The sequence below is a fragment of the Trichoplusia ni genome, chromosome 10, assembly GCF_003590095.1.
Source record: "Trichoplusia ni isolate ovarian cell line Hi5 chromosome 10, tn1, whole genome shotgun sequence".
Lineage (NCBI taxonomy): Eukaryota > Metazoa > Arthropoda > Insecta > Lepidoptera > Noctuidae > Trichoplusia > Trichoplusia ni.
This window is the reverse complement of record NC_039487.1, coordinates 8,434,674-8,454,972: the sequence shown is the minus strand read 5'-3', so window position 1 is coordinate 8,454,972 and position 20,299 is coordinate 8,434,674. Positions and strand designations below refer to the sequence as shown.

General features: G+C 34.2%; 1 protein-coding gene and 1 pseudogene across 1 annotated transcript; one reads left to right on the top strand and one right to left on the bottom strand.

Moving 5' to 3' along the window:
* Positions 1 to 1,240: 1,240 nt before the first annotated feature.
* Positions 1,241 to 6,041, bottom strand: LOC113497991 (cyclin-dependent kinase 8-like). Its single transcript, XM_026877849.1, has 8 exons — positions 5,572 to 6,041; positions 5,019 to 5,270; positions 4,634 to 4,823; positions 4,142 to 4,355; positions 3,721 to 3,889; positions 3,136 to 3,255; positions 2,693 to 2,765; positions 1,241 to 2,194 (listed from the first exon to the last, which is right to left on the bottom strand). Exons 1-8 carry the CDS (start codon positions 5,815 to 5,817, stop codon positions 2,064 to 2,066), a joined length of 1,395 nt encoding a protein of 464 aa, XP_026733650.1. The 5' UTR covers positions 5,818 to 6,041; the 3' UTR covers positions 1,241 to 2,063.
* Positions 6,042 to 7,416: 1,375 nt separating this feature from the next.
* LOC113498199 lies at positions 7,417 to 19,476 on the top strand (annotated as a pseudogene).
* The last annotated feature ends 823 nt before the right edge of the window (positions 19,477 to 20,299 follow it).

Below are 20,299 nucleotides of genomic sequence, written 5' to 3'. Positions count from 1 at the left end.
AAAGTTCTTAAGAAACCTTTTGCTGAGGATATTTCTTATTTGAATACTTTATAAAATGTTTGATTATTACGATAATACTTTAATTCTTGTTGTAACAATAGTTATATAACCTATATAAATCTATATTAGCGATGGATTTAATCTATTTTTGTCGACTGATATTTATAAGAATATTTTTACAATGAAATGAGATTTTTAATACCTCAGCAAAAAATGTACCATAGACTGTGTGTATGCCGTCCAAAAATGTACATAAAAATATTTTATCTTATTTCTGGATAAAAATAAATACTTTTTAAAATGTCTTAACAAATCAAGTATTTTATTGAACTTTATACAAATTAATCTTAATTTCTATATTTACATAAGTACTGTTATTACATTCCTTAAGACACGACAGTCATCAAAACATGTCATTTAGATATACAGGCTGTAACTAAAATACGTGTGACATAGAATTGTAATATTTACCAGAAGATGTAGTTATACTTAATTGTTAATAAATTATTAGATTTAATAAATTAGGCAGTTACATTTTCCATTAATTATTAATTTCATAGTGTTAATTAATCATCGCGCATTTTTGTCACACCATGTACATCTTTTTTTAATTTGAACTATTTAATTATTAATTCATTAACATTGGATTTATATTTGATTGAATTTGACATATTATTATTGGTGGCATAAGGACCTGCCCTTTCTGGAACATTATATCTGAACTATATTTAGTGGAATTCGTAAGACAAATCTACATCAAGTCATTTTAAGGAACTATTTTATAATATTCTGAGAATTCACTTAGGAATACTTACAAATGTCAGTCTTGCTAATTTTACATAATATTTAAGACACCTGTAGATAAATGACACCTTAAAGAAAAGGTTTAAAAAGTATTATACAACCAAAACTTTATGAGATGAGATTCGAAATCATCTAATAAAATGAGATATCCAAATCTTGTACTTTCAGGCCTTCTAATCCTACTACTATTATAAAGGCGAAAGTTTGTAAGTATGGATGTATGGATGTTTGTTACTCTTTCACGTAAAAACTACTGAATGGATTTGAATGAAACTTTACCACAATATAGCTTATACATCAGAATAACACATAGGCTACAATTTTTGAGGTTTCTAATGTGAGGTCATAAAAAAACACATTTTTTGCGCTTACATTGCAAACGCTGACTGAATCCTACAAGATAGATAGAAGGCAGGTATAAATTATAACTTATATCTTCTAACCACGCGGACGAAGTCGCGGACAACAGCTAGTGTTTCTATAATTTAAATTCAGGCCAGAAATATGTTCCGGGTGAGTATAAGATGTTTTATTTCATTACTTAGCTATAACTTCTACTTAACAACTCTCAAACGCTTTAGTAGGACGACCAGGTTAAAAAATATAAAGTAAGCCACAAAACTTTTTGAGGAATCTTCTACAGTTTTGCAAATAAAACTAGTTTTCCATTGTTATGTGCTAAGTTTTACAAATGTGGTTATGTTTGAAATCCAACAATAAGATGCTTTTATTTAACTTAACAAGCACTACTGGAAACGGGTTGAGTGATTTAATGCATTTTCTTGATGCTTTTCATTTCACGTGAAATAACTGTCATTTGGTCCCATAAATATTACATTGAATTGGGATCATTTACAGAGAAGTTTAAAAAAATTTAATGTTAAAATAATATCCCTACTAAAGTATATTATGTGTACATATGTTTTGTAATGCTTTCACGTTAAATAATAGTTATTCGATTGTCATCAAAATTTTGAACACATGTTCTTGGAGAGATAAAAAGTTTCGATTGAATTTGTTTTAATCAACTTACAAAAAAATCAGGATTATGCTTTACATCGATATCCCGCGCGGACAATGACGCACGTATAGTTATTTATTCGGACATAGTATTTAGTAGCTGAAACTTCCCTATTGATCTTTTAGTACATTTCAAATATACTTTTTTCCCGTCTACCTGCTTTACAATCTTCAAGTCCTCAAACTAACTTGTCTCTAACATTCACACAATACTATACTCTAACCAACACACAGTTCCATCAGAACCGTTGCTGGAAGTTTCCCTGTTGCTGCGAGCTGCCACCTTGCTGCTGCCCGCCGAACATCATCTGTTGTTGTTGATGGAACTCCTGTTGACCGCCACCGCCTGTGTTGTTGCCTTGATTCTGACCTGGAATGTTTATACAGGAAATGAGGTTAAGGTTAAATTCATATTGATAGTTCTCTCCATATGCCAATGCCCTGTCAATGACAATTGGATGTTTCTGAAAGTCCCTCGACAGAAGGGTTACATAGATTAGTCTGGGAGCCACACGAACTAAAAAATAATAAGCTTAGTTAAGAGTTCAGTGGAAGGATTTGGGGAGGCCTTTACCCAGAAATGGGACACAGTAGGCTAGAGAAGAAGAAGAAGAAGACTTCTTAAGCCCAAAAAGGGTGCAAAAAATATTTATTGTAATTAAAGTGTTCTTGAGCCAAAAAAGGTTAATGGCAGCAGCATTATAAGTATGCAAATGTAGGTCGTTTAATGGGCTTGTGCACAGGCAATTAAGGCAAGGAAAAAATAAGTTGTCATGTGAAGACTACAGATAATCAGAGTTTGTTTATTTATTTAGTTATGTAATTAAGTAAATAGATAACAGAATAATTATATTCTCAAGCTACATACCTGACATTCTCATTCTCTTAGCATTATTCGCAGCATGATCGTGACTATTCGCTTGTACTTGATTCTGTTGTGTCTAAAATAACAAAATACATGTGTTTATGTAATAAGTTGAAAAGTAATATTATAAAAGCGCAAAGATTGACAGATAGATAAGAGACGTGTCAATTGGTCTCGTAAGTCACATAATTCTTAGGAATAATAACCCAAAAAAAATACCCCTAAGGAGACGCGGGCCTATAATCGGGCAAAAATTGTTAAATCAATGAAATATTTTTTATTTAAATCCGTTGATTGCAACTGGTTACTGGTTAATATTATATATATTTTATTTAAATAAATAATATTCAATTCGTTAGCATATGTGGTTTACCTATATTTCTAATACTAAGGATAATACGCCTTTTTTATTAGTACCAATCATAAAAGAACATTACATATCTTACATTGGTCTGCTGCTGTTGTTGTTGATTCTGTCGGGCCTTAGAATCACTTTTATCTTCTTGATCGTCATCGGTCAAGAATTCTCTCTTCGGATATGGGATGGGACAGCCGGCGAAAACATCCTGTAATGGATGGATAAATGGATTGAATGAGCAAAATAGTGACAAAAAACAAATATGGTAAGACCACCATATTTGTTTTTGTGTGCTTACGGCTTCGTTGATGGAAACCGACATAAAAAACACGAAATAAAATATTCCTTTCTTAGTGCATAGGCGAAATTGAAGGCAGGAGATTCCTTAATAATTCAGGAAGGGAGCCCTCCGTAAAAAAAAGAGGTGGTTATTCAAATTATTTCAAATCTAGCCTATTTATTACCATATCATAAAAAAATCTTCACAATCTATACAAGTTTGAATATACATATTCTTCTGTATTTGAGATTAAAGAGACTGCAGAAACATACTTCATACTAAACAAGCAAATCCCACAGCCCATATGAACTTGAAAATGTTAAATCCAATGTCTCATAGACACTTACTAACAATACATGGCTAAGTTAAGTATTTAACTGTCAGTCTATTTACCTGTGTAGGAAGTGGATCCTCAGTGAAATATGGGTCCTGCATAGCCTGTTCTGATGTTATCCTCCGATTGGGGTCCATCAACAAGAGGCGTTGAAGCAAACTGAATGCCTTGCTGTCAGGTTTAATTTTGTGCCTGTCCATATACTTGCTAAGTGAACAGTTCTGGTAACTGGAAATGAGAACATTAAGGTCAATATTAAATGTAGTCAGTTTTTTCTATGTATTGGAGATTAAGCAGAATATTATTAGCATTCAAGAAAGTATCTTAATAAGAATCATACATACACACATACTCATAAAAAATAACAGTCGTAACTTTAATGTTTTAGTTCTAACTAAGACCGATTATTGTCAACTTTTATCTTTAGGATAGATACATGTAGGATTGATTTTAATAAAACTAATATAAATAAAAACTTACTTAGATCTCTTAAAATCTTTCACTAAGGTAGCATGTTCAGGCATTTTCCTGATATCTTCCCAGTCTTTCTCCTGTGGGAATCCCATGACATTGAATATCCTATCCAACTGGTCATGATGGTAAGGGTTGCTTGTCTTTATGTCTTCTTGACGACAGTGGAATATAGGCTCGGATGTTAATAGCTCCGCAAATATACAGCCAATGGCCCAAATATCTAGAGAAATTAAAAAAAAATACTTTGTTATGCCTGTTTTTGGTTATATAAAGATTTACTATCAAACCCAATCCAAATTTATGAATCATACAATAATAGGCATAGAATACGAAAGTCTGTTTTCCAGAGCCCATTTTACTGTTACATGCTGATTACTAACCTATATTATGGGTGATTCTTCAAAAGAAGACAATATAAGGTGGGCTAAAAATGGATTGATCTCATACATACTTAAATACATCTCTACAGAAATAGACAGAGTTTAATAAGAGTTTTACCTATAGCCTTTGTATAATGTCTCGCTCCAAGTAACAATTCTGGTGCTCTGTACCAGAATGTGACCACTACAGGATCTAAGTCAGCAAGAGGCTTTAAGGGAGCATTAAACAGTCTTGCAAAACCCATGTCAGCTATTTTAACTCGGCCTCTCTCTGGCCCTTCGCCCATCACTAGGATATTAGCTGGTTTCTGAAAATAGAGAGAATCTGTTTATATAAGATGGTAAAAGAAATGTTTTGAGTTTACAAATGATATATTTTAATATAGCTCTCTGATTTAAGTATTTAGAATGCAGGTGACTTTCACTCTATGCTGTTAAGTTATGCCTGCCCCTGCCCAAACTCCTAAAAAATCATAATAAATAATTTTAATTAAATATCTTACCAAATCTCTATGTAGAACCCAATTGGAATGTAAATAGTGAATCCCATCCAAGATCTGATAGAGAAGACTCTTCACCATACCTTTAGGCACCATCACAGACTTTTTGTTGGCTTTCGCTGCTCTATGGAACTTGATGATATGCCATAGATCATGTTCGGCATAGTCAAATAGCAGCCATACTTTTCGATCAGTGTGAGACAGGAATACTCTAATGAGGTTTATTACATTTGGATGTTTTAATTCTCGTAGCAACTGAAAACAATGATTAAAAAAACTATTATTATGTATATGACAGTTTGAGTTGAGTTTTGATAAGGTATTACAATTCTTCACACTTTTTATTATATTTGTAATAACTTTTCTATACTATCATAAAAATGTGTGAAAAATCGCGACGAAACTTTACCAAAATACAGCTTTATTTTTATTTAATATCTTCTGATTAATTATTGTTTATATAAATGTTAGACGTATGCATTACAGTAGGTTATAATTCTGATTAACAGGTATTTTTCTTGCCAATAGTAACTTAGAATATTTTTTAAGGACTTACCGCTATTTCTCTGCAAGCGGACATTGACAGACCGGTGCCTTCGATCTGCTTTAACGCATAATCTTTTGTATCAGATCCGTCTTTACGCCTCGCTTTATACACATGCCCATAGGTGCCACGACCAACTTTACAACCTTCGAAGTCGAATAAATCCTCTACTTTTGAACGCTCGTTTTGAGTTTTAACTTTAAAATCATAATCCATCATTACAGGAGCCATGGTTTTATTTTGGAAATTGTCACCCATTTTCTTAAATTTTAAGTCTCTTTACTACTAAATATTAGGATATAACTGTTAATTGTAATATCTTTGATTGTAGGCAGTTCTAATTAATACGAATTATGTGCATAAAGTTAAAATAATAATATCATTAACTGTAAATCTGCAAAAGTCGTACACTTTACTGCCCAGTTCACACTTCGCATTTTTTTGGCATAAACTTTTATTTGACATTCGTTTTTAGTTTTGACAGTTTTGTTTTTTTTTTTGTTTTCTTCCCGCATGGGAAAGGCAACGGGATCTAAGCCCATACAGCCATGTCTTTGTTTATGTATTTAATTTGTCATAAGCCAAAAACTTAGTTATTGGATTACAATTAAAAAGATCAAAGCCAAGTCTTATTCAATACAGTCTATCATATGGTTTTCAAAAGGCTGAAGAAAAGTCATCTACAATAATTTCCAGTTGTGTATAATTTTGAAAGGCCGAAGCCAAGTCTTCTCGAGTAAAGTCCAAAAAAAGATTTTCATAAGGCCGCCGGCCTAGCCAAGTCTTCTTCGGTAGTATTGACAGTTTTGAGTTTCGAGTGACTACTTCATAAAATGTTGCCATTCCTAAAATTGTTTTAATAGACCTTTTTAAATATTGATCCACAAAAAGGAACGACTTTAGAGAATGTTTTATTTTTGTAATCTTTATTAATGTTTCAGCGGTTTTGTGTCCATTGTCCAAGATTCACAGTTTATAGGGATATCATTATGTAAATGCTACTGAAAAGGGAATAAAATTACTGATTACACACTCGAACCAGACTACATATTCCTTTAGCAATATCTGAGGCAGGATTTGACAAAATATTTAGAAGAAAACCAAAATCCGAAATGTTTAATAAAATTTCATTCCTTAATCAGTGATTAACTTTCCCTTTTTTGTTTTTTACACAATCCATCAGCAAATTTAATGCTGCTGGTCTTCAACTTTATTACATACTTCGCAATTGGGTGATGCTGTCTTTCTCATGAAAAATGCAAACTTTGCAGACAGTCAGTGCCCAGAACGAGGAATTTATTACCTATACAGTTACTGTTATTCTATACATAAGAAAGTATTTAGAGTGGTGTTGCAAATCCGATACCTTCTCCTAAATATTTTTTAATATCACTTTTTTACTGTTGATAACATGCTGTTCGCCGTGAATATCCTGCTATTATAAAGGCGAAAGTTTGTAAGTATGGATGTATGGATGTTTGTTACTCTTTCACGTAAAAACTACTGAATGGATTTGAATGAAACTTTACCACAATATAGCTTATACATCAGAATAACACATAGGCTACAATTTTTGAGGTTTCTAATGTGAGGTCGTAAAAAAACAGATTTTTTGCGCTTACATTGCAAACGCTGACTGAATCCTACAAGATAGATCAAAACAATGTACTACAGTATTTTACAACTTAAAAAGGTCCACAAAAAAGTCAGTGATGGTATATGTTTATCTCTTAGTTGTCCTCAATGGACTCCTAAACTACTAAACCGATTATAATAAAATTCGCACACCATGTGCAGTTCGACCCAACTTGAGAGATAGGATAGTTTAAATCTCAAGTTATAGTCGCAATTTCTTCTAACTACGCGGACGAAGTCGCGGGCAACAGCTAGTAATAAATAAGCAGAACCGTTCCGTAGCCACGAAAAAATTACAAGTTTTTATAGTCTATGCATTGAATTGACAGATCCTCCTCGCTCCCCTGCCCCTCCAAACATCGTTTCCAAAACCTTTTCTTCTGTATTACTAAACATTCTTAATCGTTCGATCCGTGTTGCAAGTGCAGTCGCGCTCGTCTTCGTAGCTTTTAAATTTTGTCGAGTTTGTTATATTAAAACTGTTGTCTTTATAGAAAAAAAATAGTTGTTTAACTTTTATTTAGTTGTATTATTTTTTGGTTAAACATGGAATCGCGCGGAGACGAAGAAAATAACTATAGCGACGTTATTGAAAGTCTCATGAACATGTTCGGTAATGTCTTGAGCAAAGATGTGATTTCGGCGGTTGTTGAGAGCTGTTCCGGTGATCGTAAGTATAAACTTGTATTGAATTGGTCATATTTTATTAGCACTGTGATAGATACGTCGTACACCCCGGGGCCATGATTGGCGCGTCGCAATAAGTCAATGTTGACACTCCGAACGCAGTTTTCAGTTATCGGTCAATACATTACATGGTACCCGAGATGTAATACCTATAAATACGTACCTGCGTAGTGCACAGGTACAGGATAACGTGCAAAACAAGGATGACTGATGGATGTACTACTCATAAAATCCATATTCTATGAGGTGGAAAGATTTCTCCCTATAGGGGGTGGTTTAGATAGTACATACAGCAATCCTTGTTTTGTTTATTGTTGTCTCTTTTTATAACTTTGCTCAAACAGTGATAAGACACAGTATCTGAATAAATTACCATACATTGTTGTTTCAAAACAATAACAAAGACCAGATACATTTTATTTTTGTATTTGTTTTCCTTTTCAGTTAAATATTATGATTTGAGGTCTAAACATATTAATTTTTAATATTTCATTCAACATAACATCTAGTTTTAATTATTTTTGTTATGATTTTTCTTTTGTTTTTTTATTTTAATTTGGTATAGGTCTTGACTGAAACTTAGGCCCAATGTGTTAGAAGAGGTATACCCAGGTGCAGTGTGCAAGAGAGATGAGTCTCTCACACCCATGGTCCCTCTCCCTCAGCTACCTCACCCTACCTTTCTGTCCCTCCCGTCTGTCTGGCTACGGTCAATACAATATCTATTTATAACCAGTTAGCTACCAATATCCGTGCATTAAAGATGAGTCTCTGAAGGCTTTGTTGCAATTGAGTGTACCTCTGTGTTAAAATCAATACTTTGCCAGTAATTCAATTTGAATTTGATTTTACTACTGTGTTAATGAAGGAAGAGTGAAATTGAAATAGGTATGTTATAAATTTTCTTTTTTTTTTGCATGCTTTATGGTGTATTGGGGAACAAAGGATTCATTTTCATACTTTTTTTTTTGTTTTCTGTTATTTGGTATCTGGTTTTTAACAAAGGCTTTGCATCTATTGTACTGAATTCACTATATTAAAAGATTCACTTTTACATTATACTTGCTTTCATTGTTCATCAAAAATTACTATTTGCATTCTAGCAAGTGCGTGAGACAGATGAATAGGAAATGATCAACAAATTTGTATGTTCCAAAGTCCTACTAGGAAATTAATATTCTCTTATCTTTAATAAAATGCTTAATAGTATGATAGACTGCTTTGTGTTAATTCACTTGCGCTATACTAAAACTATAAAAGTATAGTGAGCAATATCACATTATTTACTTTAAAATAGTAATATTTTGCAGCACAAAATAATTTGTTGAAACAGATTATCAGACAGATATATCCAACTTCTTACTAACCTTCTTTCATATTTAATTATATCAGGGAATCCCCTGTCCAGTAGCTTGTAAACAAAATCTCTATGGTTAAGGTGATTCCCTGCAGTATAAATTAAAAGAGTCTCTAACATTTGGGGGAAATCCCTTAACAACTGTTGTACATTAAAGAGAGTAAGACATTGTGCTGGGGATTCCCCCAACCAGTTGCTTCTAAAGTAATTTCTAACTATTAATAGCTGTTAATTGGTTTTTATTGCTGTATAAATTAAACTAATTACTTGATACTTAAAGTTATTGTAAAACTGTATGAAAGGAAAATTAAATGTTAGAAGACTTACAAAAACAAATTAAATATGAAGTTGGGTGAATATGAGATAAACTACAACATGCCGTTGTACTTTTTTAAAAGTAGCTTTGATATATTTACATATTTAAAATGAATTGAAGGAAGTTACAATCCGCTGTAACCTTATTCAAACAATATTTGCACATTTTACGAGCTGGCGATAATTTCGCTTATTATTACTTAAAGAAAAAATACATTGACTATTTAGAAGCACGACCAACACTTATCCTGATAACAGGGATACTTTATAAAGTCATAGCAACCCATTTGTTAATGTCATGTTAATTTATAAAATACTGCTGTGCGGTTTGTAGTAACTTGTATTAACAACTGTTAACTTACATTTTAATTCAGGTTTACTTTATATTATTACATCTTATATTATTCGTTCAACAGCGCAATTTTTAAGACTTGATCTCACTTAATATTATGCAAATGAATAAGCGATATTATCTTGCCTTGCAATTGCTATGCTATTAATCTATAAAAATCCCCTTGTTTCAGTATACCTTATGCTGATGTGCAAATGTGCAAGTATAAACTGTAAAATTGAATTGTTTAATAAATAAAAATAATATATCCTGATCTTTTGTTTTGGTTGGTGCATATGCATTTTCAAATATTATTTATTGCTTTTTACCAGTAAATCTCTCAGCGGATGCCATAGCCGACATCTCGACAGATGGGAATACCCTGATCAAGGATGATATAGCACCGTCAACGTTGCATGAAACTTCAACGCAGTCTGAAGATATATTAAACCAAGAAACTATAGGAACCTGCGAAATGTCGACTGAACATGGAAATCTTCAAAAAAAAGAAGAGGGGCCGTCTGGAAGCGGTCTCCAGCAAACGCAAGATCAGCATGCTCCTACTCCGTCAACTTCATTTGATCCGGGCCAGAGTCATCAAAATGAACCACCAACTGAAGGTGCCCGAACATGTGTAGAAACACGAAACACGATTGTGTTACCAAGCATAATGCGTAATCCTATACAAACCATTTGGTCTGATCAAATTCGCGATATTATCAAAAATCATAATGAAGGGAATCGAATCTTTATTATTATGAGGGGAGTGCCTGGTAGCGGCAAAACTTATTTGTCCAAACAACTTGTTGATATGTTACTAGGAGCTGAATTAATAAACTACGCCACTCATATATTTAGCGCTGACGATTTTTTTATAGTCAGAGGTATATACCGATATAATAAATATAAAATTACAGAAGCTCACGTGTGGAATAAGAATAAAGTACACGTGGCAGCTTTTCATGGTGTTAGTCCAATAATTGTGGATAACACTAATATTGAATTGTGGGAGATGGAGGTTTATGCAAAAGAAGCAGTTAGCAACGGTTATATTATTTATGTCGTTGAACCCACTACACCTTGGGCTAAAAATGCTGTGGACTTAGCGCAAAAAAACGTGCATGGGGTTTCCATTGGTACTATTCAGCGAATGTTAGAGAACTACCGTTGTAATGTTACGGGTACAAGCTTAATGCGCTATTATTCCCTGTCATATCCCCCTGGCATGGTGCCTCCTGTCAAGAGAAATGAGCCTCCACTTACAGAAAAAGTTACGGAGGCTTTACCCAAACCCTCTTTCGAAAAAGATCTGTCTAGTCTTGTTACCAAAACTCTTTTATCTAAATTTAAACCTGTATAAAGGGATTCATTTTATGATTTCGACTTCTTGAAATTACAATTAATTGATTTAATTAACCGCTGAAACCAAAAATACTCAAGTCTAGTTATTTACTTTTTTTTATTATATAATTGGGCAACATTGGAAGAAGAGATTTTATTTTTTAGCAAATGTTAGTGGTTGCTTTTGTAAACAAAATAAATTAGGTTAGCATATTTAGAAATTATGTATTTTTAAATATATTAATTTAAAATAAAACTTTAAATGGATTATTTCTTGTGGTAAAATAAAAAAAAACAGTGTATTGTGCTTATTATTTTTCTAAATTATGATATTTCTAACTTATTTCACGCGAATGTGATTTCACAATGTGCCGTGTTGTTTAATGTTGCCTAATTGAGATTTTTCACTTCACAAGCTTGCATTCTCCATATTCACTGCATAGTTACTAAATCACACTTGTGTAAAATACGCATTTGTGTATGTATGTAAGAGTATATAATTATATATATTATGTATGTATGCCACATAGTTACTATCGACAATTGACTGTTCGACACTAGTAAGTCATAATGAGAATCCAAAGTTAAAAGCCAAAGTATAACCGCTGACGTGCGGTCAGTTGTCCAACCTAAGTTAAGTAATTTTAAGGTCTATACTATTAGACGGATATTTAGAAAAGTAAGATTATATCCTTATAACATATCACACAATTGTTCCCTGTATATTTTCCTAATGGATTTTTATTTATTTTAAAATTTATTTTTATTACTAGTGAATCTATCTGCGGACGCCATAATGGATATAACAGGCGACGGGAATGTAATTAACGTCCAAGACGAAGAACCTGCCGACAATCAAAACCCAGCAGTAGCAACACAGCCAAGCCTTCCGTCAGTTTCTTATTCTACAGCCGCTCAAGCTCCACAAAATACCGGTGCCATCCCTAAGAACACACAATCCCAACAACAACAAAAACATCCCGTATGGAGTGAACAAGTCAGAAATATTTTAAGAAATCACAATGAGGGCAATAGAATTTTAATTATCATGAGGGGTCTCCCTGGGAGCGGGAAAACTCATTTAGCTAAGCAGTTGGTAAATATGATGGTTGGCCCCAACAACAGCTACAAAGCCCACATTTTCAGCACGGACGACTTCTTTATGGTTAGGGGTCAATACCAACACGATAAATACAGGTTGTCAGAAGCTCATGAATGGAACCATAATCGGGTTGCTGAAGCGACTAAGATGGGAGTAAGTCCTGTTATTGTCGACAACACTAACGTCGAGCTGTGGGAGATGGAACCATATTTAAAATTTGGAGTGCGCAATGGGTTTATAATTGAAGTGATGGAACCGACCACGCCCTGGGCTAAAAAAATAAATCAACTAGCTAAAAAGAACACCCACAACGTTCCCCTGGCTTCTCTGAAAAGAATGTCTGAGAATTATTGTCTAAATATCACGGGTGCAAGTTTAAAGAAAGCCTATGGGTTATCGTATCCTTCTAACATGGTACCTCCTGTAAAGCGTAACATGCCACCATTGATTACTTCGCCGGCAAACAAATCTAAACCTGTAAGCAAGGAATCTAGGAACTCGTCACCAATTGGTAATGTTTCGAATATAGAGTCAGCCTCATCACCGGTATCAACAGATGGCAATCTGTCGCAACGAGATGCGTGTAGCACAGCAAATGAAGAACAAGAAATTAATAAAGAAGTGCTTACTGTCAATGACTTGATTGAAATCGACGAAGATCAAAGGCCTTCGGAAACAGACAGTCTTCGTGAAGATACAGATGGTGATTTGTTAGCTGAAGAGCAAGAAAAGCGCAAGTTATATTTAGAGGCTCAGAAGAGACTAGAGGAAATTGAAAAAGTCGAAAATGAATGGGAAAATGGTGAAGAATGGGATTCCGGCGAACAAGCCTCTGCTTCTGGAACGCGAAGAACAATCAAATCTAACGAAGCGATTAAAACACCTGCTGCTTCGCAAATTGCTTCCGTGTTTGAAGCTAAACCACAAAGGCAGTCCCTCAATTCATCACCTAGAATTCAAATTACAGCAAGAATCACAGGACTCTATGATGCAGACAGTCAATGAATGCCAAGACTGGAGTAAAATATCGATGTTTATGCCACCGTGGACTGACACAGCCGCTCCATCATCTTCTAATGCAAATGAAAAACTTCCCATCCAAACCATGTCGAGCAGCACTTGCCTAGAATATGGCGATACAGATATCAACGGTAAATTTAAAGTGATTATTGCGACGCCTCGAAACATCAATGAATTTCATATATCTATGAATATTGAGAAAATCCCTGAAAACGAATGCTAGATAAGAGCAGCATGACTAATGAAACTATTATAACTGAATCTTTTCGTTGTGTCAATGAAGAAAAGCATTTTGTTGCTTTTAGAAACTTTTTCCTAATATTGCTCGATCCGATTTGCGTGATATTTTCGATAAATGTTGCGGAGACGTCAATTGGGCCGTTGAAATCGTCCTAGATGGAATGAATAATAAGTTGCTAAGACAGGTTGACAAAGAGGAGTTATCTGACGAAGAACTGGAAACCACGGAACAGTGCCAATGCTTGGCTAAGTACAATATTATTCCCAACACACATACAACAGATGTTCAAACAGCTATTGCAGAAGAGAACACACAAAAAGATGAAAATAATCCAACAGCTGCCGTAGGACCAGTGCCGCAAAAGAAAAAACGTGATGCTACTATGTCAGATGAAAATATTCAAATTAAACGTCAAATTGAACAAAACGTGGTGATATCGGATGATCATTATTCGAAACATTGCCTCATGATAAGGAAACTGCGTCGTGGAGAACCCACTGATAAAAATATAGAGGAACCTAGTACTTCAGACGAACCAGCTGATGCTTCGAATGTCGAGTCTAATAATGCTTCAAATATCGATTCTAATGAAACTGCTTCTGTCCCCGATGACACTGATGATGAAAATGAATGTAACTTTGACAATGGTGACAGACTTGTTACAGTGACACTGGGCTTTGAATTCGTGGGATCATTAGATGAAATGTACGGTAGGACGGATATGGAATATCCAGAAAATATCTTGCCTCGGGTAACTCTTCCGATATCTGCCCTGAACGAGCTCAATGCCTTGTGGATGGAATCATTAATGACACAGCTAGATGAACATGCTCGGAAGACGGCTGCCATGGTACAACAAGATGAAGAATTTGCTAGGTGAGCAAAATGTTTTAACATATTTTCTTCATTATTAAATTCAGCTTAAAATACCTACATATAGTTAAGCTCATCTGAGAGCGCGGCTCTGTGCGTGCGATTGTATTTTTTTAGGGAACCTTAAATTTGTATGATAGTGACACAAAATGAAAGCGTTATTAGAACACAAGGTCTCTTTATAGTTACAAGGTATATGGATATATACAAAGTGGTACACACACGGCGCTGTAAGCGAATATGAGTTGGACGGACTATTCTTAACTTGCATGTAGTAAACAAGAATTAATTTATTTCCTCGTCTAGATGTCTTGGTTTGTCACAAGTTTGGTCTAACTTCAGGAAATATAAGTAGTGACATCCAGTGATTCTGATTACCTGTATATTTTCCAGTTTGTTAACTTGTTATATCCAGAATTTATATCAAAGTCATCTTATACCATGATGAAATTCTTATGACAACCAAGACATCAATTCGCTTATTATTATTTTTCAATCTTATTTTTGTTGTTTTTTTTTTCATTTATTTTATTCAGATGACATTTTTTTGTAGACAAATTGCTTTGAAAGAGGCGGAAATGTCTCTTGCGGGGAAAGAACCCGAAGTCCCTGATTTCAAAGAAATTATGGACATGGATCTGGCCCTTTCTACATACCAAAAAGATATTGCAGAATGGCGTAACAATATACCGACGAATTTAGCTGCTAAGATGACCAGAGATAAACTTTTTAATTTATTCCCTGATGTTGAAGAAGATACACTCTCCGAACTATTGATGGCTCACGATAATAACTTTCAGGCAACTGTCGAGGTAAGGTATTTTTAATTTTATCAAAACTGGTCTTAATTATTAAACGCGAGACTGGCTAGACAAGACAGTCCAACGTTAAATAATATTGGATATTACATCTTCTGTCAAAATCTATGATTTGTAAAAAAAAATGATATTTCTTTGTCCAATATTTAGGTTTTGCTCTTGTCCACTGGCCGCGGTGATGTCCTTGAAAAGAAGAACGGGGTGAATAAATTCGTTATGCAAAAGGAACTTGAAAAGAAAGATAAAATACTTCGTAAAAAGAAGAAGGTATGTATCTGTTCATGAAATAGATGTAAAATGATAATAAACAGTAGAATTGCTTTCTGTAGTTTGAGATCAAAAGCTTCGCAATCATTTATTAATCATATCACTTTGAGATTTCTTATCATCTTTTCATTTTCTTGACGTGCTGCGATTAGGCCCGGTTATGAATAAAAAAGGTACCATCAAACATCTTTATAAAATATAATCCAAATAAATTGTTTTTCTTTCAATTCATCATATTCATACGTTTTAGGAATTATCTGAAGAGGAATGGCCATTGCTGTCCCGAACTCATAAAGTTGATATGGCTACTGTTGAGTCCTACCGCGAAGAGGCCGACAAACATCTGCAACGACGAAATCAGTAAGTAAAAAGCAGATTTACAAACATGGGGACAAAAAAGGGAATGAAAATGCTAACATTGACAGCATGAGGGCCTTGGAGCAAATTTAGTTTTCTTCAATGTGAAGAAAACTAAATTTTTAATTAAACAATAAAAAGTGTCGCGTACAAAAGCGAAATAATTAACTAATAAAGTATAAAACAGAGCTCTTCCTCTCTCCTACCATAATGCTGTGCCCCACGGGGTCCATAATTGATCATTGTACCCTAAATTAGTTGAGTTTTTACACGTAAAAGTGTATTTTGTTTTTTAAGTACTAAAGTACCGGTCAGAGTATCAGACATGTTTTACGAATTCTTATCGTTAATGGAAAAAATAATAGCGCATTATGTCACTAGCAGATAATGCTTATATCAGGCATTGTGTTTCATCGTAATGTAAACAAAACGGGACCCATGTCAATGTTGTAAATACAATACATATTATGGTACAAAACGGGATTGTCTAATGTTTAGAATAAAATCAAATTAGTTTCTATCATGTCCATTCTTAGTGATCAAAGCTCAAATCTTTCCTACATGGCAAGAGACCCTGTACTCAGCAGTGGTATGTATAAAAGCCGGTATTATAAATGTAAAGGATGAATTTAAAATTAATTCTTATCGTTCGGTACCAAGAGAGAGAAATTACAAAGTATTTTTATATATCTTTTATTATTTTCTTACAGAAACTTCCAGAAAGCACAAGATGCAATGCGTCGCGGCATGACTCAGGTCGCCAACTATTATTCAGATATCGCCAACTTCCACAAACAGAAATATGAACAGGCCAACGGTTTTGCTGTAGTTTCCTTGGTGCAAGTAAGTGGACATTTATCACAGCTATCATAAGCCTCAGGTATCAGCTATAGGTGTATCTGCTTCCTAGTACAGTTAATGAAAAACTAGTTTTATGTTACTGGTCGGCAAAAATATAACACGTCGCCTCACTTTTTAAAACGAGGTAAGTTTTTCGCCAAAAAAGCTTATTTTCTGATTCAGATTGTATATAGACAAGAATTCGAAGATATTATTCCGACATCTACTTAATAAAAATCTAAAATACATAATATAATCTTTAAAACACTAGATAAAGGGAAAAGCCTTGCTGTATACTGACGAAATAAAAACTAATCAGTAGTAATAAAAATAAATGCTAATATAACGTAACAGCACATGTATAGATATTCGATATAATATCAGATTGCCATAGCGGAAATTAGTTCCGAATTAAATGCCGTTAGGCAGTTCCAAATTGGCGCCGTTTCAATAACTAATCATCAACACGTGATCGATAATAAGAAACGGCAAATTAAAATCATTAAAGATAATAAAACAAACACAATCATTGACGGTAAATTACGTCGTTACAATTTGTCGTATCTTTACTTTATCTGGTTCCTTGACAATATATCAATTTGTAGCCGATAAATAATTTCGATGTAAATGATGTTGCATCCATTTTAAAAAACCTTTGATTTATGAAAAATTATCTTTTGGACCAATTGGATTATTTAGCAAATGTCCACTTATAGTGATTATAAGCTTGACAAACGAATAAGAATAAGGGAAAGGTATTTTTTATCTGTTATCATCTTATCAAAATATCGATATTAGTTTTGCCATAAGAACATTACTAACTTGGATATAAATGATGCCATAAAATCAAAGCCGATATCGAAAAAAAAATATGTCACCCTATTTCGACATTATTTTTCAACATTTTTATAATTTTGTAACTTTTGATACCTTTTATGCTAAAAAAAACACCAGGAGCAAAATTTTGGTCTAAAAATGTGATTTTGAATTGATTTTTTGTGAATGAAATTTGTGAAAACATTCGAATGTTTTCACAAAATGTTCTAAAAGCTTCACCACATTAAAAAATGTTTAACTCATGTTTCATGCAAATAAACACATCTTTATCTTTATGTATAAAATTTTGCAGTTCCACGCTCTGACCAACCCTGATTGCACTACCATCGATCTTCACTACTTGCGCGTCAAGGAAGCTAAGGAGATGCTTGACATATTATTGACACTCACGTATCAAAGTTGCGCGATACTCCAAAGCGGCGTAGTGTCACCCTGTACTTCATTACTGGACGTGGGACTCACAGCCAAGGACGCGCCCGGATCAAGCCCGCGACGCTCAACCGCTTGAGGGAGCGTGGCCTTGGGTATGCATTGTTATCACTTAAATGCATTTGTCACTACGGTATCATGTTATCTTTGCTTTACCCCTTGACAGTGAAGTTTATTCTGTAAGTAGTATATGTCCTTACTCTGTACTACTTGTCTCATATATAACTCGCTGCATTTAAAACCATCCGATGGTCTGCCACCACGTCTTATTAGTAATATTTTTGTCGTTGTGGAAGCAGGACACTATCTCTGTAAATTAATAGGTATTTTGCATAGTATATAGTTGCGTTTTGATATCTAAGGCGTATTATGTTAAAATCGTTAGGCATCGCCGCACAACTCACGTAACTATACCACAGGAATATAAAGTATATAAAAAATATCATTATACGGCATTCATCACTGGTAGGTTTTAATCTCGCCTTTATAACGAAGCAATAAGATTCAATATTGAATCTCATTGTTTGTGTTATAACGGTAAAAGTAAAAATATTCTTATTAATTATTCAGATTACAACTTCGAAATCTTCAGATCCTGTTATGTTTATGTACATCTTATACATTTTGGTTACGACTCAAATACGCGAATATTTCCTTATGTAACCGTTGACGCTCTATTTGAGTGAAGTATTTTTCAAGTTAATCTTGTATTGGCCTTGATGCTCTTGTTATGAGACCCGTCACGTCTTATTTACAAAAAACGCTCGTACTCAGATGGTCATTACTTTTTCTCATATGTGTGCTTAGTCGTTTTCCCTACTTTATTTTTAATATTAGAAATATTTTGCATATTAGTCTTTATTATATTTTGCAAAATTTTGAATATTTATCGATTAATTTTCTTATTTTAATAAATTTAAATATATATATGCTTCCCCTGCGCTGACTAAAAACTTTTTGCAAATATTTCCTTTTTAATTATTTTGTTATTTTATGTTCGTCAGTCGCTGCTTTTTATAGCTTGTTTTTATCCTTTTTCCAGCTTTGTGCTACGCAATCCTGGCCTGGTTTCTACTCGCATCAACGCCGACACGAAGCTAACTTACCAGATTCCATAGGGTTTAAGAAATCCAGACGCCGACGGACTATTGAGCGTAACGCATTACTTGTGTTACGCCCAATATGAATGGCGTCTGTGCCCTGTCAGAGGGTATGTGTGCTGTCTCAGTAGTGCCACTGTCTGGCCCGGGACTATCCTGTACAACGGTTGGTCTCAGAATGCTCTATCGTCTAATGATAGTTATCAGGCTGAGGCAAGTCAACTTGCTCTACAGAATCTGCTGGCCGTTGCGGAAAGGACGTTGAACGCTCTGAGATACCAAGGCGCATCGCAGGTCCGCATCCAATATCAGCGCATGCTCCAAAACTTACTGCCGTTTATCGGCACGCCCCAGAACCCTACAATCATTCAGGAGCGAACCAAAACATATTCCAGTACCATGGCATGCCCTTGAGCGCTTCCCTATGTCTGGTCTGCCCCAAAATGCCCTTCCTTTTACTCGTTTGTTTTGAAACCCGATCTAACATGGCCTGTATTAATAGTACATAACTTTGACGAACTGCTGTCGACATTGTTTTTTCCACATACAATTATGTAATCTTATTGAAGTTCAAAGACGTGTATCTTCTCTCCAAAATGTCTCTAACCGAGGTTAGAAACATTTTGATCATGTAGTAACAATAAATGTGTATTTTTGCGATTCCTTATGAATCTTTTGGCGTTATAATGGCCTATTATAATCAGTAGTGTTATTAGTAGTGTATCGTCGCTGTTCTACTATATGAATTCAATAAATGTTGTAGCAATTGTTACATAATCATCATTAGGTATACTCATTTTATAAACTTTGTCATTTAGCGCAAGTACAACAGCTTTAGAAATCTTTGTGGTTGTTACAAGTTGTCATGTCAAGTTATTACACAATAAAGCCAAAACAGCTCGACACGTACCAATGTACCACGGACCTAGATTAAGTTGTAAATGTTTGCTCAAAAACGCACTTTAGTTGGTATTAATAAGTATTATCGAAAATTGTAACGATCATGTACAATCAAGTTGAAATTTTGTATATCGGCGCTTAGAACGTTATGCTTAAGCTCAAACTTTTCATACATAGCAACACTTTGTACTCCGCTTTGGAAATTACGTCATAATATTTAAGAAACTGTAATTGCTCTATGTAAAGGAATTTTCATGGGCCTCGTACGTCTAATACAATGATATCAAGCG